The 23,548-nt window shown below is 40.9% G+C and overlaps 1 protein-coding gene across 1 annotated transcript in view; it reads left to right on the top strand.

Moving 5' to 3' along the window:
* LOC126175177 (GTP-binding protein 10 homolog) overlaps positions 1–23,548 on the top strand; it is a 71,491-nt gene that overhangs the window by 21,936 nt on the left and 26,007 nt on the right. Inside the window, exons 4-5 of the mRNA XM_049921768.1 lie at positions 12,135–12,353; positions 12,958–13,196. Of these exons, the coding sequence (XP_049777725.1) occupies positions 12,135–12,353; positions 12,958–13,196 (458 nt within the window). The remainder of the gene's footprint in view (positions 1–12,134; positions 12,354–12,957; positions 13,197–23,548) is intronic.

Raw genomic sequence — 23,548 nt, forward strand, 5'->3', positions numbered from 1 at the left:
GTAGTACAAGTTTACATGCCAATTAACTCTGCAGATGACAAAGAGATTGATGAAATGTGTGATGAGATAAAAGAAATTATTCAGATACTGAAGGGAGGCAAAAATTTAATAGTTGTGGGTGACTGGAATTCGATAGTAGGAAAAGAAAGAGAAGGAAACATAGTAGGTGAATATGGAATGGGGGTAAGAAATGAAAGAGGAAGCCGCCTGGAAGAATTTTGCACAGAGCATAACTTAATCATAGCTAACACTTGGTTCAAGAATCATGAAAGAAGGTTGTGTACATGGAAGAGGCCTGGAGACACTGGAAGGTTTCAGATAGATTATATAATGGTAAGACAAATATTTAGGAACGAGGTTTTAAATTGTAAGACATTTCCAGGGGCAGATGTGGACTCTGACCACAATCTATTGGTTATGAACTGTAGATTAAAACTGAAGAAATTGCAGAAAGGTCAGGAGATGGGAACTGGATAAACTGGAAGAACCAGAGATTGTACAGAGTTTCAGGGAGAGCATTAGGGAACAATTGATAGGAATGGGGGAAAGAAATACAGTAGAAAGAGAATGGATAGCTTTGAGGGATGAAAGTGTGAAGGCAGCAGAGGATCAAGTAGGTAAAAAGACGAGGACTAGTAGAAATCCTTGGGTAACAGAAGAGATATTGAATTTAATTAAAGAAAGGAGAAAATATAAAAATGCAGTAAATGAAGCAGGCAAAAAGGAATACAAACATCTCAAAAATGAGATCGACAGGGAGTGCAAAATGGCTAAGCAGGGATGGCTAGAGAACAAATCTAAGAATGTAGAGGCATATCACATCAGGGGCAAGATAGATACGGCCTACAGGAAAATTAAAGAGACCTCTGGAGAAAAGAGAACCACTTGTATGAATATCAAGAACTCAGATGGAAACCCAGTTCTAAGCAAAGAAGGGAAAGGAGAAAGGTGGAAGGAGTATATAGAGGGTCTATACAAGGGCGATGTGCTTGAGGACAGTGTTACAGAAATGGAAGAGGATCTAGATGAAGATGAAATGGGAGTTATGATACTGTATGAAGTGTTTGACAGAGCACTGAATAAGACCTGAGTCGTAACAAGGCCCCGGGAGTAGACAACATTCCATTAGAACTACTGACGGCCTTGGGAGAGCCAGTCCTGACAAAACTCTACCATCTGGTGAGCAAGATGTATAAGACAGGCGAAATACCCTCAGACTTCAAGAAGAATATAATAATTCCAATCCCAAAGAAAGCAGGTGTTGACAGACGTGAAAATTACTGAACTATCAGTTCAATAAGTCACATCTGCACAATATTAATGCGAATTCTTTACAGACAAATGGAAAAACTGGTAGAAGCCGACCTTGGGGAAGATCATTTTGGATTCCGTTGAAATGTTGGAAAACGTGAGGCAATACTGACCCTATGACTTATCTTAGAAAATAGATTAAGGAAAGGCAAACCTACGTTTCTACCATTTGTAGACTTAGAGAAAGCTTTTGACAATATTGACTGGAATATTCTCTTTCAAATTCCGAAGGTGGCAGGGGTAAAACACAGGGAGCAAAAGGCTATTTACAATTTTTACAGAAACCAGATGGCAGTTATAAGAGTCGAGGGACATGAAAGGGAAGCAGTGATTTGGAAGGGAGTGAGACAGGATTGTAGCCTCTCCCCAATGTTATTCAATCTGTGTATTGAGCAAGCAGTAAAGGAAACAAAGATTCAGAGTAGGAATTAAAATCCATGGAGAAGAAATAAAAACTTTGATTATATTGTAATTCTGTCAGACAGCAAAGGACCTGGAAGAGCAGTTGAACAGAATGGACAGTGTCTTGAAAGGAGGATATAAGATGAACATCAACAAAAGCAAAACGAAGATAATGGAATGTAGTCAAATTAAGTGGGCGATGCTGAGGGAATTAGATTAGAAAATGAGGCACTTAAAGTAGTAGATGAGTTTTGATATTTGGGGAGCAAAATAACTGATGATGGTCAAAGTAGAGAGGATATAAAATGCAGACTGGCAATGGCAAGGAAAGCGTTTCTGAAGAAGAGAAATTTGTTGACATCGAGTATAGATTTAAGTGTCAGGAAGTCATTTCAGAAAGTATTTGTATGGAGTGTAGCCATGTATGGAAGTGAAACATGGACAATAAATAGTTTGGACAAGAAGAGAATAGAAGCTTTAGAAATGTGGTGCTACAGAAGAATGCTGAAGATTAGATGGGTAGATTACATAACTAATGAGCAGGTATTGAATTGAATTGGGGAGAAGAGGAGTTTGTGGCACAACTTGACAAGAAGAAGGGACCAGTTGGTAGGACATGTTCTGTGGCATCAAGGGATCACAAATTTAGCATTGGAGGGTAGTGTGGAGGGTAAAAATCGTAGAGGGAGACCAAAAGATGAATATACTAAGCAGATTCAGAAGGATGTAGGTTGCAGTAAGTACTGGGAGATGAAGAGGTTTGCACGGGATAGAGTGGCATGGAGGGCTGCATCAAACCAGTCTCAGGACTGAAGACAACAACAACAACAACAACAAGATAATGTCCTGACGACTCTTGTCATTTTGGGTTAAATAAATAAATGAAATAGTATGCTATTAATGAGCAGTATAAACTGTAAATCATTTATTACTGGAGAAACTGTCACTCTTAATTGTCTAGTGGTAAAGCACATGCCTGGAAACTGAAGGTTGTGGGGCCAAATCACAGTCAGACCACAGCATTTTCAATCTACCTTTAATCTAGCTTTTATCTCTCACTGACATGAATATTCTCCAGGAACAAGATGTCATTCAAATTCTACATTAAATTGTAGTTCCCTTTCTTGGTAGTATTACTGGGGTAGGTTAGGGACACAGAACTCACTGGAGTTGCTTCCAATTGACAGACTTGCATCAGGCTGTTGAGCACAGAAATTATTATTATGCTGAAGAACATAATTTTGTACAATGCAATTAGCATCTTGAATCAGTTCATATGTGGCATTGGGTGATTGACATGAATGTTTAGTCCAAAATAACTATTGATATCAAGAGATTGACAATAATTATATCTATGATTTGTCAGCAGCATACACAGCAGAAATCCAATTAACACCCATAAATAAGCATAGCCCAAAGAAAGTTGAAATCTTTATCATTGATGCTGGATATAGGTTTATCAGTTAATAAATAAACTGATCATGATCAAGGGCAGCTCAGGTGGTACTAACCCATTTAAAAGAGTAGTTCTGTTTATCTCACAAATTATCTTATCGGTTATGGTGGTCATATGGCTTGCTATATTAAGACCTCTTCAGCAGGGCTGTTTCGATCATTTGCTCTTTTGATCTTTTGCAGATAGTATCAGATACAATAGAATGATTACTACTTTTCTCTTAACTCCTTCATGGTCACTTCTTGACTCTGTATAGCTGCAGCTTTATTGGCCCAGAAATGAACTCCATGTACGTCTCAATCCTTCTGCACGCATTCTCACACCTCTAACAGTACTCAGTTCCCATTGTCTGCCTAATATTCCTGTGGCCCCGTAGTTGATGCATTATAATCAGCTTGTGGTGTAATATTGTGCATAATAATTTGTGCTCATTTTCACAATACCCAATTCTTTGGGTTTTACTTTTTGCCCTAATTCTACTTCATACAGCTAAGCGACTGACCCATCATCCACTTCTATTTTTCCTTCCGTATTGGTACAGACTGAAATTGCTATATAGTGAAAACACTGTACAGTTACAACATTGCTTACACCATCACTAAGCAGTCAGTAAACTTTTCCTACTGCTTATTTGGCAACATTTTGTTATTTTTTTCAGTGTTGTGGATTTTTTGCTTGCTAGTTGCCAGGTGCTCTGTAAATTTGTACACACTTTGGCTCATTGTTTGTGTTGCACCCACATTCTATGACCAGTTGTTGCCTACTATTGATTTCCTCTATTGTCAGCTCAGTGTTCACTTTTTGTGATTAATCTATGTTTGTTTCATTTTGAAAAATAGCTTATGAGACAGTAAGCCACATGCATTGAGTTCCTCACCATATTTTATGTTAATTTAAGTCACTGAAAAGTTACTGGGGAAGTTGAGTGCACATGAGATCAAAAATATGCTAGACCATGTAGATCCTATTCAGGGTGTGATGTTTTAATTTGGAGGATTTTATATTAACAGTTCAGATCTGATGGGATAAAACTACCTACTATGCTACTATACTGATAAAGGCTCAGTTATTCCTGACAATACCTGAAGCTTGCTCACTCTTTTGTTATTAAAATCATCACAAGATAACATTAATGTGCTTGTTTATCATTGCAGTATAAGTCCCATTAATCAAACAGATTAGTAATTTAAACCTACAATTGCCTTAGTAAATGAAAACATTAGTGTATTCACATGCATGCTAACAATTATATGCCATCTTGTCCTCCTATATTCTGATAGTGGTCAACTACCTTTTTATTGCTCGCCTCAAAATAAATTACAACTTTCTGCAATCATACTACTGTTCTTTTACTGTAATGTTGTGACTAATTTCCTGAATTGAGACCAATTGTCTGCCATTTGTAAGTTGTGTTCATTTACTTCTGTATATTTATTAGTGTCCTCAGCTGCTCACAGCAGCCTTTAAATGCTGACTTACTTCATTGAAATTTGCAATTCTAAAAAATTGTAACACACACAGTAAATCCTGGAAGATCAGGGATATGTAAGGGTAGCTATTTGACAAGTTAAACCAATGTCAAACATTATAGAAACTTGTACAACTGGTGATATTTTAAACAATATGAACAGTAATTAGAAAGGCTCATCTTTCTCCTTAGATATTATTTCTCTCATTGATTGTTTCCTGAATGGTCTGGTATTCAGAGTTGTTTCAGCTGAAAATTAGGCCATACCTCATGATGGTTTCAAACAGTTAGTAATGAAATCCTTTAGTTGGGAAAGAAAGTGCAGTCACTGTAAAACTAGTGCTAGTTAAAGCACATACAATTTTAATGAAAGCTTTAACAGTAGAATCATTCAGACTGTTCCATAGCAGAATGTATCTAAGCAAATAAATGAAAATAATGTGCCATACATCCTGAAATCATGGTACTCATCCAGTGTTTGACACTTAACATTCACCTGTAGGAAATGTGGTACCAGCAGGAGTGCATACTTAATAAATGGTGTGCAGAGTGTGGTAGACAAGTCCTTACTTTATTTTGCTGGACAGAATTATATCATAGTCTACACTGATCAGAGGTTTGACACATACTCAACCATCACAGATATTATTGTTCACTCAATACCGAGCGAGGTGGCGCAGTGGTTAGACACTGGACTCGCATTCGGGACGACGACGGTTCAATCCCGCGTCCAGCCATCCTGATTTAGGTTTTCTGTGATTTCCCTAAATCGCTCCAGGCAAATGCCAGGATGGTTCCTTTCAAAAGGCACGGCCGACTTCCTTCCCCGTCCTTCCCTAATCCGATGAGACCGATGACCTTGCTGTCTGGTCTCCTTCTCCGAAACAACCAACCAACCACCAACCAACCCAGTGCAGCAATGTTTATTCTGTCAGTCAGAGGTGACATATAATCGTTATGTCACCAGGGGGACCCCCCCCCTCACCTTAGTGCTTAGTGTGGAGCACAGGAGAAGGAGAAGCATTGCAAGGAGGTTAAATATCAGCATTGATCTGTGGTGTAGCAAGAGCCGTAGTGATGCCGGAGATCTTGTAGTCTCTGAGGTGGGCAGGAGGCTGGAGAGTGTGTCCAGAGTAGGAATTAGGAAGTAGCCAGTACCAGTGCACTGTTGTCAGTAGCAGCCTCAGCGGAAGATGTTGAGGGTGGAATGGCTGACGGTATAGTTCTATTGTCAACTGTAGCAGGGACAGCCACACCATAAACTGGGGTGGTTACAATGAGGAATCCCTTGGTAGTGAGCCAGGACATCAATTCCACCATGACCATATCGGTCTGTATAGGCAATGTGTAGCGGTAATGGTGCAAAATCGTGCTGGCCCCAGATCTCATGTCTTCGTACTGCGCACAGACAACCAGGTTTTCGTTAATGAGCATCACAGATATATCCTCAGGGAGAAAGTCAGAGAGGTTGAGCTGCAGTGTGAAAAGGGTAGAAGACAGTTGGTCAGGTGCAGGGCTAGATGGCGGCTGCAGAGACCGTTTTGCAATGGTCCAAGCTGGCTTTAATGTATTAACAGACACTGTCAATCATTTGCCCTATCATTATGTCGAACGTGTTATGCTGCAAGTAACCACTTTATGAGGGCTTGTATACAGTGGGTACAGAGCCAGTCTCACAGCAACAACACATAGCATCACATGCAAGCAAGTGGACAGTTCCGTATGGACAAGGACCTTCGGTGTTGCATGGTGTGATTGGGGGAGTGACGGGTAGATGCAGGTTTCGTATGTGGCATCTAACACAGGCAATGAGTTCTGGTAGGTCACAATCAGTGGAGGATGTAGCCTGTACAACAGAATCGGCAGGAAGAGATAATGTGCTTCCACACAGGATCTTGGCTAAAGATACATCTTCCTTATGGGTGGTGCAGACACTGAAAAATACAAAGGGAAGGGCTTCTGTCCAAGATTCTGGATGGCACATTAGTACCACTTTTAATGTGTGGTGCTGTCTTTCAATGAGACCATTCGACTGCGGGTGATATGCAATGGTATGTAAATGGTGGCAGCCACAAAGATGACATAGTTCTTTGAATAGAGAGGACTCAAATTGTCTACCTTGAATGGTAGTGAGCAACACAAGGCAGCTGAAACATGTGATCCACGTGTTGACAAAAACTTTGGCAGCAGTCTTGGTGGCTTTATCAGCAATGGGTGTGGCCTCGGTCCACAGTGTAAGTCTATCAGTCAGTGATATAACATAATGCTCTCCATCTGAGACTGGAAGTGGTCATATTATGAGGATTGGGAATTTGCCAAGGGGGGGTTGGGGGGCAGGGGGCTGAGCATGGCAGCCTGTTTCACTCTGTTGACATGGGATGCACACTCTGTTCCATGTGGCGCAGTCTTTCCTCACAGAGGGTCATACGAAATGTTCTGTCACTAAACATACAAAGAGCCATACCCCAGGGTATGCAAGATTGTGGATGAGATGGAAGATTTGTTTAGGAAAAGGTTTCAGGACAACTGGTCAGACCCTGTCACAGGACACATCACACCAAACTGGTTTGGTGAAGCCATGGAAGGTATGTTACTCAAGTTTGAGGCCTGTGAAGGAGGTTCTGTAAGTCTTGGTCTGAGTCTTACACTATGTTGATCTGCTGGTAATCAAACCAAACAGAGGAAGAGATGATCCGCAACAAACAGTCTGTGGCAATGTTGTCAGCACCTTTGACGTAACACACGTTGGTCATGACCTGTGAAATGAAATTGAGGTATTGAACATGCCTGGGGAGGGGTCCTCAGAAAGGTTGTGTAACGTGTCAGCGAGAGGACAGTAATCCAAGTAAACAGTGAGAGGCCTGCCCTCTCTTCTCAATAGTAGCAGACGGCCCCTTAGGTGGCGAGTAGCTCACGGTCAAAGGTTATCAACTTACGCTACGTGTCTGAAAGTTTATGAGAGAAAAACCACGGAGACTGGAGAATGCTGGCTATCTCCTATTGTAACATGCCACTGATAGCAAGGTCTCTCACATTTGCTTTTGTAGCAAGGTGGGTGTCGGGAGATGGATGAGCCAGTATAGTCATGTACAGGAAGTTATCCTTAATTTTGTCAAAGGTGGATTACGTAGGATGTGTCCACTCAAGGCAGCATTTTCTTGCAGTATTCTTCCTGTGCAGGACTTCATTCAGAGGAAGGAGGATCTCAGCTGTGTGTGGGATGTGTCTCCTGTAGAAATTTCTGACACTAAACACTGCGTAACTCGAGGTAGGTGAAGGGAGGTGGCAAGAGTCATATTTGGTCAGTCTTCTCTGATGCTGGCTGGATACCTGAGACATCTATGAGGTGGGCAACAAATGTCACATGGGCTTGTAATAACTGACATTTGTCTTCATTAATGACAAACTCACGGACAGTTAATCTGTCAAGGACTTGTTGTAAGTGAGCCTCGTGCTCTTCCGCTGATGGTGAGAATAAAAGGACATCATCTATGTAGGCATAAAAAAATGGTAGACTGAACAAAACTTTGTCAGTAAAATGTTGCCATGTTTTTGTGGCAGTTTTTAATCCATAAGACATACACAAAAACTCAAAGAGTAATGCGTAGTTATCATTGTCTTTGGTATGTCCTCTTCCACTACGGGAATCACAAGCAACTATTAATCAAATTGCGTGCATATGGAGTATTGTCTCAGTTGTGTGACTGGATTCATGATTTCCTCTCAGAGAGGTCACAGTTTGTAGCGATACATGGTAAATCATCAAGTAGAACAGAAGTGATATCTGGCATTCCGCAAGGTAGTGTCATAGGCCCTCTGCTGTTCCTGATTTACATAAATGACCTAGGTAATAATCTGAGCAACCCCCTTAGAGTGTTTGCAGATGACACTGTAATTTACAGTCTAGTAAAATCATCAGCCTTCCATTCCAATTACAAAATGATCTAGAGGGAAAATCTCTATGGTGCGAAAAGTGGCTATTGGCACTAAACAAAGAAAAGTGCGAGGTCATCCACATGGGTACTAAAAGAAATCCGATAAATTTTGGATATACGATAAATCGCACAAATCTAAGGGCTGTCAATTTGACTGAATACCTAGGAGTTACAATTACGAGCAACTTAAATTGGAAAGACCACATAGATAATATTGTGGGGAAGGCGAAACAAAGACTGCGCTTTGTTGGCAGAACACTTAAAAGATGCGGCAAACCCACTGAAGAGAGAGCCTACATTACACTTATCTGTCCACTGCTGGAATATTGCTGCTTAGTGTGGACCCTTACCAGGTAGGATTGATGGAGGACATTGAAAAAGTGCAAAGAAGGGCAGCTTGTTTCGTGTTATCGTGCTATAGGGGTGAAAGTGTCACTGATATGATATGCGCGTTGGGGTGGCAGTCATTGAAACAAAGGCAGTCTTCTTTGCGGTGAGATCTATTTACAAAATTTCAATCACCAACTTTCTATTCCAAATGCGAAAATATTTCGTTGACCTCCACCTACATAGGGAGAAATGATCATCATAATAAAATAAGAGAAATCAGAGCTTGAATGGAAAGATTTAGGTGTTCCTTTTTCCCACGCACCATTCGAGAATGGAATGGTATAGAAGTAGTATGAAAATGATTTAATGAACCCTTTGCCAGGCACTTAAGTGTGAATTGCAGAGTAACCATGTGATGTAGATGTAAATCTGGAGGTAGAATGTTTTACAGTCAATAACACTGAATATTTTGGCAGTCCTGTAAAGTAGGGACTGGATAACTGTCTATAACAGTTCGATCACTGAGCCATTAGCAGTGGCCACAAAGGTGCCACAATTTATCTTTTATAGGAGACACCCAGGGACTGTCCGAAGGGTGGACGTTGCTTACCTCCATTAGTTTGTCCACGGTGGCCTTTGCTGCTTTAGTTTTGTGGAGAGGAAGGCATCAAAGTTTGTATCAGACAGATGGGCGGGGTGTAGTGTTTATACGATAAGCAGTACCATCACGAACAACACAAACTGCATGTGGCCTGTACACCTATGGCTGGAAACATGCCACATTGTAGAGCAGGATCACTGGGGGGGCCGTGTCAGAATCACGCTCTGAAGTTGGATATAGTTCACTAAATTGTTCAGATTCCTTGCAGATAGGCTCTGTAAGTATGTTGGAATCCTCTGAAGAGGCAGATGTTTGGTGTGGCTGTTGCACATGTTGTAGGACAGCAAGGTTGTGCTTAGAAATGTGAAGTAATGCTGCAGTGTCAGCAACGCGCTGCCAAAGATCCATATTTTTGCATCTTGCGATGTCATTTGCAGTGTCTATCAAAGAACAGTTGGACATCAGAGAGCGAAGTTCTCGAAAGAGCACTGAGCACTTTAGGAGGAGGTCCACTTGTGTATCTCCATTTGATAAAGAGGTGGGAGATAGACAGGAACATTCGAGGAGAACTTTGCTGATAACTCCAGTGGTTGGCTGCTGACTGTCACTGCATGATAACAGTGGGTGAGGTCAGGAAGCAGGTGGTAGTGCTGCAGAAGTCTGCTCCCAGGACTGGCACAACCATCTCAGTGATGGGGAAGGTGCAGTGCATGTGACTCTCCACCCCTAAGTAAAAAGTGATTGAGGCAGTACTGGTGACCGTGATGAGAGTGTCATTTGTGGCACATAATTGGAGTGATGATGATGGTGAGAGAGTAGTCAGTGCTCGAGCTGGTGGGACAATGCTGTTGATGAAGAAAGTTTGCATCAGATGGTCGTAAACAAATAAGCATGAGCCATCAGAAATGTGACGTGAAATGGCAGACTTGGGCAGGTGAGGTTGAGGTTGTAGAGCGGCCTGGCACGCCTCTGACAGGTCACTGTGCTCATTGGAGTGAGCACAAGGTGCTCTGCAGTTGCTACCTCCTGTCCAAATATGCTATGGAACCAATGGTATCGCTTGGCCGTTGGAGGGACAGAAGTGGGCGACATTGTTCTCTCAAGTGTAATCTGTTTGTAAACAGTGCCCAAGGGGGGGGGGGGGGGTTCGCTGTATCTTTCGGTAATTTTGTCTATTGGCGTGGAAGGGGGCCCAGGCCAGATCAGCCAAAGTCGACTGATCTCGAATGTGTGGCAGCTGCAATATGGTCTTTTTGAAACCCTATTGAATGCAGTGACATATGCCACTCACAATCCAACATTACAACGCTCTGCTACTAAAGATGTGGAGTGGTGGTGCTGGGGTTTACAGGCATATATAATAACATTCCAATGAACAAAGTTTCATGCTTCCATTACTCGCAAATATTTAAACAGAAAACTCAAGAGGTGAACCCCCATTTAGCCTTACAAGAGAATTGATAAGACAATTTTATCACACAATGCTTTCAAATTATGCAATGGGTTCACCTTGCTGCATTTGGAATAAACAATTTTAAAGTGCCCACAGATAATCCTTACACAATAGACAAGTCTATTACTGTGCTTTGTTCATCGTAATAATAAAGCTGATGTAAACAAACACAAACGCAATGATTAGTTAGCAGCCGTAGCTCTTGTGCATTGGTGCTGTTCCATGCTTGGATGTAGATCCAACTTATGTTTTAGATATCTTATTACTGTGTCACTCTAAATGAAACTTTATGGCTGTTAATACATCAGAATGTCTTAAACATTCTTCTTACTCATGCTTTAGCTAAGTAATTTTTATTTCAAAAATAATGTACAGTCACAGTCTCTGTAAATGCTACTTGTGTTCTGATTGTCTCACTGTTGATATGTACAGTGAAAATGGATGACACTGCTTCCTGCTTTGTAGTGAAACATGCACGTGGAACACTGTTAATGGCTAGAAACAAATTATTCTCAATGTTTTTTTTACAAGATTACAGAGAAAAATCAGCTTTGGCAAACAATAGCAGCGTTGTTGAGTACCCAATCACAACACGGTGTGGCAGATGGGGTCTCCACTGTAGGGAATGTGGTACCAGCGGGAGTGCATAAGTAATAAATGGTACATGGAGTATGGTAGACAAATCCTTTGTTTATTTTGCTGGACAAATTACATCATGGTCTGCACCGGTCAGAGGTTCAAAATGTACTCAACCATTAAAGATTTTATTGTTCACTCTACTGCCGAGGGCAGCAATGTTTATTTTGTCAGTCAGAGGCAATGTATAGCCACACACCTGTTTATAACCTTCTCCTGTTCATTAGTCTTTGAGCTCATTTTGTCTGGCTAACTCTAGTTAGTTAATCACACACCTGCAATGTGGTTACCAATTCTCCTCCAGTGGGTGTACCCATATCTACTGTCAACCTGTCGTAGCCCACATTCCTTTCTCTGCTGTGGTACTAATGAAAGATAAACTGGGTAAACAACTGACTGTAGAAACTATCTGTGTTGCATGATACTTCAGGTTTTATGCCAGAAATTATATAACTAAGGGTACTCTATTTTAAATAATTAATTTGCTTTCCAGCATTTTACAGTATTATTAGAAGTGCAATGATCATTTATTATAATTTCAGGTCAGTTGGACAATGATGGAGAGAAACTCCTCCTTGCAAGAGGCGGTGCCGGTGGTGCCCCACATTCTCAGTTCCTGGGCAGAAGTGGCCAAGTGCATTCTGTCACTCTTGATTTAAAAATTATTGCAGATGTTGGGCTTGTAGGCTTTCCAAACGCAGGGAAATCTTCCCTCTTGCGAGCCATTTCTCAAGCGAAGCCAAAAGTGGCCTCTTATCCCTGTAAGAACTAAAGTGCATTTTCTTTACTGCGTAGATATACAGTATACTAACACCATGTTTCAAATCAGTTATCATCGTAGTTGTCTAAAACAAAAAATATAGTTTTATTGCAAGTGGTTGTTAAAATTAACCCTTTATCACATTGTAATAGTAAGAGAAGTAGAATTTGTTTACTATTATTTTTGTAGGATTTTTTCTTCTACAAATTTATCTTGTTATCATTAGATCTGGACATGATATTTGTTACTTTACAACAGCATTCAGGTATTTACTCAACAGATAAGAAACTATATATGATTGTGAGCACAAGGTGTGGATATGATTTGTTTGCCCTCCATTCCATTCAGATACTTTATGCATAAAAAATTACTTTTCAAATATGTGCTCTAAATGCTATAATTTTGTCCTGTCACCTACTACAAACAAGCTAATGTATTATGAGGATCATTGAGAATTTAGTAGTATCACCCAAATTTTCACATCCATCACGTCTGAAAAGCTGTGTAAGTAATTTTACTGGAAATCTAAATGTCTCAAAGATTTTTCATGAGTATAACGTTTATTGCTGTAAACTGATAGAAAGTATTTTTTGTTTCATTCCTAGTCACAACCGTGAGGCCAGAGATTGGAATTATTGAATATTCAGATATGAGGCAGATCAGCATTGCAGACCTACCTGGACTTATTGAGGGTGCTCATGTGAATGTGGGACTGGGCCATAAGTTTCTTAAGCATGTGGAACGCACTCGACTCCTAGTACTTGTTGCCGATGTGCAAGGATTCCAACTGAGCCCGCAGCACAGGCATCACACATGTCTTGATACTGTAGTGCTTCTTAATAAGGTAAGGCATATGAATTGCCCATTAGTAACATTTAGTGTATGGTTTCAGTTGCTAGAGAAATCCAAGATTATATGTAACACTGTCATGTTTCAAGATAGATGATGACTGATAACATAAGATTTTATTTGGCCTTAATTCTCACTCTGTCCCATGAGAGTTAGTAGCAGTAAAAAGATGGCAATTAGTGTTGTGTAGATATTCAGTTTGCAAAGCATTGAAACTGATTTTGATAACTCACATTCCAATTATTCACTTTTATGTGTTTCCTTAATTATTTGTTTTTCTTGTATCTTCTTTAGCAATCTAAGTTCAGGCTGAGCAAGTCACTACATGTTCAGGGTGCAGTAAAACAATTTGACCAAAAGTGCAGGCCAGAAAGACAGCATTAAATAAATGAATTTGATTATAGGAACTAGGGGATTCAGTTGAATATTTTCAGCACTACAGGAATGTAATTGAAATCTGACACATGAACATCTTTACTCAAAGTGTAATGTAATTCACAGGAAATGGATTCACAAACAAAATCTTTGGGCCAACCAATCATCATGATGAGAACAAGAAAAACTTACAGCATCACATACACATGTACGAGGTGCATTCAAGTTCTAAGACCTCCAATTTTTTTCTCCGGACTGAAAGAGATCGAAACATGCGCATTGTTTTAAAATGAGGCCGCGTTCATTGTCAATATGTCCCAGAGATGGCAGCACCTTACGGCAGATGGAATTTTACCGCCAGCGGCGAGAATGACAACTGTTTTAAATACTTCAAATGGTGACGTTTTCCTTACTTGAACAGCGTGCAATCATTCGTTTTCTGAATTTGCGTGGTGTGAAACCAATTGAAATTCATCGACAGTTGAAGGAGACATGTGGTGATGGAGTTACGGATGTGTCGAAAGTGCGTTTGTGGGTGCGACAGTTTAATGAAGACAGAACATCGTGTGACAACAAATTGAAACAACCTCGGGCTCGCACAAGCCGGTCTGATGACATGATCGAGAAAGTGGAGAGAATTGTTTTGGGGGATCACCGAATGACTATTGAACAGATCGCCTCCACAGTTGGCATTTCTGTGGGTTCTGTGCACACAATCCTGCATGACGACCTGAAAATGCGAAAAGTGTCACCCAGATGGGTGCCACGAATGCTGACGGACGACCACATGGCTGCCCGTGTGGCATGTTGCCAAGCAATGTTGACGCGCAACGACAGCATGAATGGGACTTTCTTTTCGTCGGTTGTGACAGTGGATGAGACGTGGATGCCATTTTTCAATCCAGAAACAAAGCGCCAGTCAGCTCAATGGAAGCACACAGATTCACCGCCACCAAAAAAATTTTGGGTAACCGCCAGTGCTGAAAAAATGATGGTGTCCATATTCTGGGACAGCAAGGGCGTAATCCTTACCCATTGCGTTCCAAAGGGCAGTACGGTAACAGGTGCATCCTACGAAAATGTTTTGAAGAACAAATTCCTTCCTGCACTGCAACAAAAACGTCCGGGAAGGGCTGCGCATGTGCTGTTTCACCAAGACAACGCACCCGCACATCGAGCTAACGTTACGCAACAGTTTCTTCGTGATAACAACTTTGAAGTGATTCCTCATGCTCCCTACTCACCTGACCTGGCTCCTAGTGACTTTTGGCTTTTTCCAACAATGAAAGACACACTCCGTGGCCGCACATTCACCATCCGTGCTGCTATTGCCTCAGCAATTTTCCAGTGGTCAAAACAGACTCCTAAAGAAGCCTTCGCCGCTGCCATGGAATCATGGCATCAGCATTGTGAAAAATGTGTATGTCTGCAGGGCGATTACATCGAGAAGTAACGCCAGTTTCATTGATTTCGGGTGAGTAGTTAATTAGAAAAAAAATCGGAGGCCTTAGAACTTGAATGCACCTCGTATATACTTAGTTGACATATCCTACAGCACTTCTTCATAAATAAAAACAATCATGTGTCCATGTTTTATGTTTCAGTATGTCTAAAAGGTCAAAGTAAATGAAAAATGAGTACGCTCTTGTAGTCAGACTTACCACCACGTAATTAATACAAGTATGTCATAGCAAATGTTCAAACTGACCACCATTTTCACACTGATGTAGCACCCTAAATATTCAGCTGTGACCCCTAGTTCCTATACTCAAATTCCTTTCTCTGGCGCTGTCTTTCTGCCGTATACTTTTGGTCAAATTGTTTTTCCACATCTTACATGGTTCCCAGAATGTATTAGAGACAGTGGCCTTTTCTGAAGTGAGTATGAAAAACTAACTGGTCTTCGCATTCAGTTTAGTCAGGATTTCAGACCAGAGATTATTAGTCTAATATGATTCAAGAGTAGTGCATCTCACTGCTATTGAAACAAGTGTGCTACATGTTATGGTATATTTACTACCCTGTAAAGAAAATAGATCATAGGAAAAAATTTTAAAAAACTGTTATTGTCAACAAGAAAATAATTTTGTGATGGTATTTACTGATAAAATTCTTTGGGTTAGCAGTCACATCAAGTGGTTTAAAATCCACAAGCTTTCAGTAAAGTGCTCCTTGACCATTGCCAAGTAGTGAACGTTGTGTGATTGTGACCGTTATGTGATTCCTGTTACCATCCTTATATAGTCTTGCTGCCTTCTTGACATCAGTGGTGCTCAAATCAGTGCTATATATGCTAATGCTTTTGTTGTGCACATGCCACACCTGCTTCAACATCCTGATAGCTGGCTCCCAAGCTTTTTTTAGCTGCAGGCTACCATCTTTATCAAGGATGTTGTCACAAATTTTTATCTGCATTGCTTCTTGTATGCCAGTATCCCAGAAACTGTTAGTACATTTAATAACAGATGTCTCATTGAATACAATTCGGTGTCTCTTTCGAGAGCATGCTCTGCTACCACCGGTTTTTTAGGATACTGTAAGTGGAATCACCTGTCATGTTCTACACAGCGCTATTCAATAGTACACACATTCTGTCTGACATAAAATTGTCCACACGCACATGGTATTTTATATAGTCTTGACATTTGGAGGCCTAAGTCGTCTTTGACAGGCCTTGTATGTTGCTGAGTTTTTGCTAAAGGCCTCTAGACTGTATTGATTTTGTACCTCTTTAGAAGCTGATTAATCTTTCATGTTACTGACAAGGGAACATTTCCAAGTGTCAATAAACAATCTAGATGAAACTTGGTGGAGGTGTAGAGGGTCCAAAGTATTACAGTACATATTTTTTGTTTGTGGTTGGTTGGTTTGTGGGATTGAAGGGACCAGACTGCTACAGTCATTGGTCCCTTTTGTTTGTGCCCAATTTCACTTTCAAAGGGTAAAACACATTCCATAAGGAAATTTGGCATTTCACATTTAGGTGGAATATCTTCAAGTGATGATACATGAAAAATGTCTGTAATATAAAAGCTGGTATGTAATTAATGTTCTTGAAAATTATATAATCATCTTTTGTAGTAATTTGAAATTTTGCAAAATACCCCACCACTCTTAATTAATTTTGAAAAATGAAAACTTTTGTTATGACATAAGGTAAAGAAGCTTTCAAGACACACACACATCCATGTGTAATAAAGCTGGTTTCTGAAATACCATTTTTGGGAAATAATCTGTACAAAATGTGCAGTCGTAGCATCTTCAACATACCTAATTAAATATATAAACATTCATTTTGATTCTAATTATTTATTTTACTTATATTTGTTTTATGTTTTAATTTTGTTATTGTATGTTTTACATTTTTATTCATATTTCAGTTAACCATTTCACACAAGTGTATTTTGTTAATTGAAAATAATACGTAACTCATTATTATGACAGGAGATAATTACAATCCTGATAATATGTAAATAAATACTTAAAATGTAAAGTTCTTTTACACCATGCACATAAAATGAATAAAATTTCTTCATGTAATCTACACAATGGAGAAGACACCATGAAACAAAATTCAGCAGCATTTCATATTGTCATGGATGATTCTCTAAAACTTCATCAGACATATTTCAGTGCATTGGTAAGTCTTGGCAAAGAGAATTGATTATATACAAATGGCAGCTGTGTGATTATATTGTCACATAGAAGAAGGTGTAAGTAGATAAGGAGCAGCGTCTCGATGTTACGTCCTCCTAGTCCAGGAACGAGTCATCGGCCTTGCATACTCCGACTCCCGATGACTGATTCTTGCCCTGGCGGTGATCTTCTTAGAACTTCATTTGCCGCTACACTCTTTGTCACCTATCCGCTTGTTGCCTGTCACTGGATCTTCGAATTTACCCTGGGTTGCAGGATCCTCATAGGGCTTCATTTGGAGGACATGGACCGTATCTCAGATCTTTCGTCATCTTGTGTCTTAGAACTTCATTTGCCGCTACACTCTTTGTCACCTATCCGCTTGTTGCCTGTCACTGGAGCTTCGAATTTACCCTGGGTTGCAGGATCCTCATAGGGCTTCATTTGGAGGACATGGACCGTATCTCAGATCTTTCGTCGTCTTGTGTCGGGGTCGAAATCTTCAACTTCATAAGTAACATCAGACAATTGTCTTACAACCTAATAAGGTCCAAAGTAGCACCTGAGGAGCTTCTCAACGAAACCAACCTTCCAGACAGGAGTGAAGATCCAGACGAGGTCACCAGGCTGGTAGACAGCAGGGCGGTGGCTTGCGTCATACCTTTGGTGATCATATTCTTGAGCATGGAGCATGTGGAGTTGAGCTAACTGTCGAGCTTCCTCAGCTGTGCTTAACACCTGGTCGATGTAGTCATCGTCCACGTCATCAGGATGTAATGGAAACACAGTGTCCATCGTCGTAGTCGCCTCACACACATGCACCAGGAAAAATGGCGTAAATCCTGTGGTGTCATGTTTGGCTGTATTGTAAGCAAATGTCACAAAAGGTAGTACCTCATTCCAGTTGCTCTGCTCAACATTGACGAACATTTACAGCATTTCGGCCAAGGTCTTATTAATGCATTCACTAAGCCCGTTAGTTTGCGGATGGTAGACAGTCGTCATGTGACACGTAATATTGCACTGACGGTTTATCTCTGTCACAAGATTCAGCTGAAAAACTTACCCTCGATCCATAATTACTGACCTTGGGGCACTGTTTTAATACAGTGTCATCCACGATGAGTTTGGCTTCCTTGAATGCTTCAGCTGTTTTAACAGCTTTTGTAATGGCATAGCATGTCAGATAATCAGTACAAACAACAATCCATCTATTGCCACTAACAGACATTAGAAATCATCCGAGGAGGTCAATCACAGCATGCTGGAAAGGTATTCTGGCTGGTGGAATTGGTATGAGTCAGCCAGGTGGTTTCTGAGGAACTGCCTTTCTCCTCTGGCACTCTCAACAGTGCAACACACAGTGAGGGACACTCTTAAATAAACCTGTCCAGAAAAATCTCTTGCGGATTCTATAGTATGTCTTAATAAATTCTAAATGTCCGGCCTCAGGTGTGTCATGGAATTTCTGTAGAACATCTAAGCGCATGTGTTTAGGAATCACTGGTAGCCACCTCTTTCCAAACGGATCAGACTTTTTCTTGCAAAGTAATCCATTAACTACCTTAAATTGTCCTTTCACATTCTCTGACCGATTTAAGGCAAGCATAATTTGAGATATCTTGGCATCCTTCTTCTGCTCAGCAGAGAGATCCTGGAGTGCAGTGAGATAGTCACTATCTTCATCGAAGTCTTGATGGTCTTGCACAGGATTTCTTGAGAGACAGTTGGTATCTTGGTTTTTTTTCCCCACTTTTGTACACTATAGTAATGTCATACTCTTGAAGACGTAGTGCCCACCTGGCGAGTCATCCTGTTGGATCCTTAAGACCTGTCAACCAACAAAGTGAATGATGGTCAGTAACAACTGTGAATGGCCTTCCGTAGAGATACTGTTGAAATTTGCGCATGGCCCAGATCACAGCAAGACATTCGCTTTCTGTAGTTGAGTAGTTTCTCTCGGCTTTTGTAAGTGTCCTAGAAGCATGGCATATAACTTTCTCCGTTCCATCTGAAATCTGCACCAGAACAGCACTGATCCCTTACCCTCTGGCATCTGTGCGTAGTTCTTTAGGTGCTCTCTCATCATACAGACCAAGTACAGGGCAGTTGTCAAGAGCTTTTCTCAGCACATCGAAAGAATCTTGTTGAGTACCACCCCAGATAAATTCAGTATCAGCTTTTAACAACTCTTGGGGTGGCCTGGCTTTGATACAGAAGTCTTTGATAAAACAACCGTAATAAGAACATAATCCGAGGAAACTTCTCACATCCCTAATACTTTTAGGAATAGGAAATTCCATTACACATCTCACCTTTTATGGGTCTGGCCGCACACCTTCGTTTGACACTAGGTGTCCAAGTATTTTCATTTCTTTTGCTCCAAAGAGACACTTTCTTGGATTAAGTTTCAGTCCGCCTTGCTGGAGACACTTAAGATCGGCCCTCTGTCTTTTTATAGGCCCATCAAGTGTTTCTGAGAACACTATAATGTTATCTAAATAACAAATGCACATCGTCCACTTCAGGTGCCTTAGAAGATTATCCATCATCCGTTCAAAAGTTGCTGGTGCATTACACAAACCAAACGGCATTACCTTAAACTCATACAGGCCCTCAGGGGTGATGAATGCAGTTTTCTCATGATCAGCCTCATCTACTTTGATTTGCCAGTATCCCGAGTATATGTCCATGGTCAAGAAAAAGTTAGCCCCCTTCCGACAATCTAGTGTATCGTCAATTCGTGGAAGAGGGTAAATGTCTTTTTTAGTTATCATATTAAGCTTCCTGTAAACAACACAAAAGCGCCAACTGCCACCTTTCTTCCTGACGAGAGCCACTGGTGATGACCATGGGCTCTGTGAAGGCTGAATGATGTCATTCTTCATCATTTTCTCTACTTTGTCACAAATTATTCAACATTCCATTGCTTACACACGGTATGCTCTCTGGCTTAATGGTTGATGGTCTCCAGTGCTAATCCAGTGCTTCACCGTCGATTTGTCTAATTTCTCCTTCACCTATGGATTGAAGCATTTAGAGAACTCTTGAAGAATGGCAAGTAGCTTCTCCTGTTATTCCTTAGTGAGATCTGGTGATAGTCGAGCTAGAAGATCTTGCCTCATAGTGGTTTCACCAATTTCCCCCACAGACTTGGCATCAGAGGTTTCTATGATGCTCAGTTGTTCTGTAATTAACAACTCAGCGTTTGCCATACACATGCATCTCAGAAGGATCTGCGGCTCTCGGCGACAGTTAACCATCCACAATTCACCAAATCCGTTCTTAAACAAGACGACAGAGGCTGGAATGACCAAGTTATTCTTCAGTGGTATGCTTCTCTTACATTCCACTACAAGATCCTTGGGTTGATGCATGGCATGACAGGTGACAGTTACCTTTCTAGCGCTGACTGCAGGATTGATCACTTCATACAAAACACATAGTCTCCACACACTCGGATGCGCATCTCGTCTAGCATAATCTTCGTGCAACCACAATCTATAACTGCCTGAGAAGCTTTCAAAAAGTCCCATCCGAGAATGACATCATAACTACTCTCTTGTAAGACGATGAATTCTAAGGGTTGTGTAAGGCCACTTATACCCACACAAATGGTACATATTCCTGTAGGTTTTAATATTTCCCATTAGCCACCTTCAGCAGAGATGTTTTGCTGTCAACGAATACAGTTTTCTGCAACTGGCAACGATACTTCTCCGAAATAACTGAATGTGATGCTCCAGAGTCCACAAGAGCTTGGGCTGGTCTGCCATACATGAGGATATCGACATAGTTTCCTACCATTTTTGTAGTGATCGATGGTGGAGTATTTTTTTTCTTTGGCAGCTTCACCTCCAAGGAAGGTCGCACCCTTTAGTTTTCCAGATTGCGGCAGCTAGGTGATTGGCTGGAGCTTCTAAACAGCGATGGAGACCTTGATCGGTGTGTTGGGGAGCATCCTCTCCAGCGGCTAGCTTGCGGTGATGGTGACCTACGTCATCCTGCACCCACATCTTCTTGTTCATCTTCGTCGCCCCGGAGTTGTCATTGACTATGATCAGTCTGCTGTCTTCTGGTGCGGGCATCATCATATATCCATGCCTTTCTCATCAATATTGCACCAAATGTCCCGGTCATCCACAGTGGAAACATACTGGTTGGTTATCCTTGGTCCTCCAGACGTCAGTCTTCCTTGGTGCCCAAACAGGTTCCTCATGCAGCATTGTAGGAACATAACTTTGCCTGGACCTCAACTTTTTTATCATTTTAAAGGGAAATGAAGAATGAGAGATTGGGTTCAATGTCTGTTCCACTTCCTCCCCTATGACCTCTTGAAGCGTCTCGGTTTTTTGCTCGCCATGCAATCCAAGTGCCTTCTGAACTTCCTCTCTCACTATCTGACAAAGAACACTTGTGAAATCAGTTGCTTCCTCCATCACAGACATCGATATGACATTTGGAAGCTGTGCAAATTTCTTGCACGTAATTCTTTTTTGTTGCATCGTCTCGATATACTGGCACCATTCTATAAAGTCGTCTGCTGTCGAAACCTCCCTCAGGAGTAGGGCTCGATACATGTCTTCAGCAACACCCTTCATGAGATGTGCAACCTTATCTTCCTCCTTCATTCTAGGAGCCACTATTTTACACAGCTCCAAGATGTCTTGAATGTAGGATGCTGTAGTTTCTCCTGGACACTGTGCCCTGCACTTCAGTGTATCTTCAGCCATGCACTTCTGTCGTTGTGTGTCACCGAAATACTTGCGCAGTTCCACCTGGAATACCTCCCAGCTTGTGAACTACTTCTTGTTGTTCTCATACCATTGCTTGGCAGTGCCCTCCAAGTAGATAAATATGTTAGCCAAACACACTATGTCATCCCGTTTGTTAAATTTTGCTATACGCTCGTATAGCTTCAGCCACTTGTTTGGATTTTGGCCATCGTCACCAGAGAGCCCGGAAGGATGTCTTACGTGGTGGCACGCAGTTGCTGTCATTGTGATGTCCTCTTATTCTTCTGTCTCCGGTATAGTGCAGTCTGTTGAATATGGCTCGAACTCGGGTTGCTCGCCACGTAAACAGCGGCTCTGTTGTGGCCTGATGGGAGCCACTGTGTCGTCTTTAATGGGCGCTATCACAAGGTCTAATACCCTGCTCCGCCAGTAGAATAATGTCATGTAGAATGATGTGTAAATAGATGAATGACGAACACTGACTTTACTTAACGAAGGTTTATTCAGCACTTCCACATACAAGAGTGCGGAGCGAACTGCCTCGGGCCAGAACACATACAATATATAAACAGCTACAGAACATTCCAGGACAGTGATTCTTCACATTTGTGGATACTTCTAGAATGTACTCAAACCAAATATAGAAATTAAATTTGTGGAGTCCATGCGAATTTTGAACTCACGCACTTCTCTGCAACAGTTAAGTATTATCACCACTACACCATGGTGTTACTCAGCTACTTCTGCGACAATGTTGTTTACAGGTGGAGGTTGACATCATAATCATTCAACAGAACTAGATCTAAAAAGCTTCTCACTTCCAACATCGAAATCTGTAAGTGTCCCATGGCTGTAACTGTGCTGCTGAGCTCTTTGGTATTATCAGATGAACAAGTTCCTTGTGCTCATGCCATGATGCTCTAAACTGTTCTTTCACACAGTTCACTGCAAGAATCTAATAGTAATACACATATTTCTCTTTCACTTGGAAAGAAAACAGCTTTCAAATATCTTTTGATCCAGTCAGTCATTTTTTTATCAAATGTTTGATGCTTTCAAAAGCACATTTGTGGCTTCAAAAAGAGATTCTCAAATTCTCGGTCCAAACTCACCATTAGTTGTTTTAAAACTGTAAAAAGGCGGGTGATCGGTGTGATAAAATCCATTTTAAGTGTCGTACCCAAGGATAAGAAACATTTGATGATCTGAAAGGGCTCCACGGCACAGGTACAGACATGGAAGATATACGGGTTTCAGTGTTGGTACCACTTTGTGAGTAGGCTTCAACATCTAGTTCTGTTGAATGATTACATTGTCAATCTCCATTTGAGAAACAATATAATCAGGCAGCAGTCATGAGTACACAACCTGTTGTCTTCACAAAGACTTACCAATGTACTGAAGTTGACAATTTCAAATCCTTCTGATTGTTCCCCCCCACCCCCGTCATGTATATTATGTGAAGCAATTTCATTCATTTTATGTGCATGGTGTAAAAATTTATGTTTTAAGCATTTTTTTTACAGATTATCATTATTGTAATTATTTTCTGTCATGAGTTACTTATTATTTCCAGTTAACAAAATAAACATATGTAAAA

Source organism: Schistocerca cancellata, chromosome 3 (assembly GCF_023864275.1).
Source record: "Schistocerca cancellata isolate TAMUIC-IGC-003103 chromosome 3, iqSchCanc2.1, whole genome shotgun sequence".
Taxonomy (NCBI): Eukaryota; Metazoa; Arthropoda; class Insecta; order Orthoptera; family Acrididae; genus Schistocerca; species Schistocerca cancellata.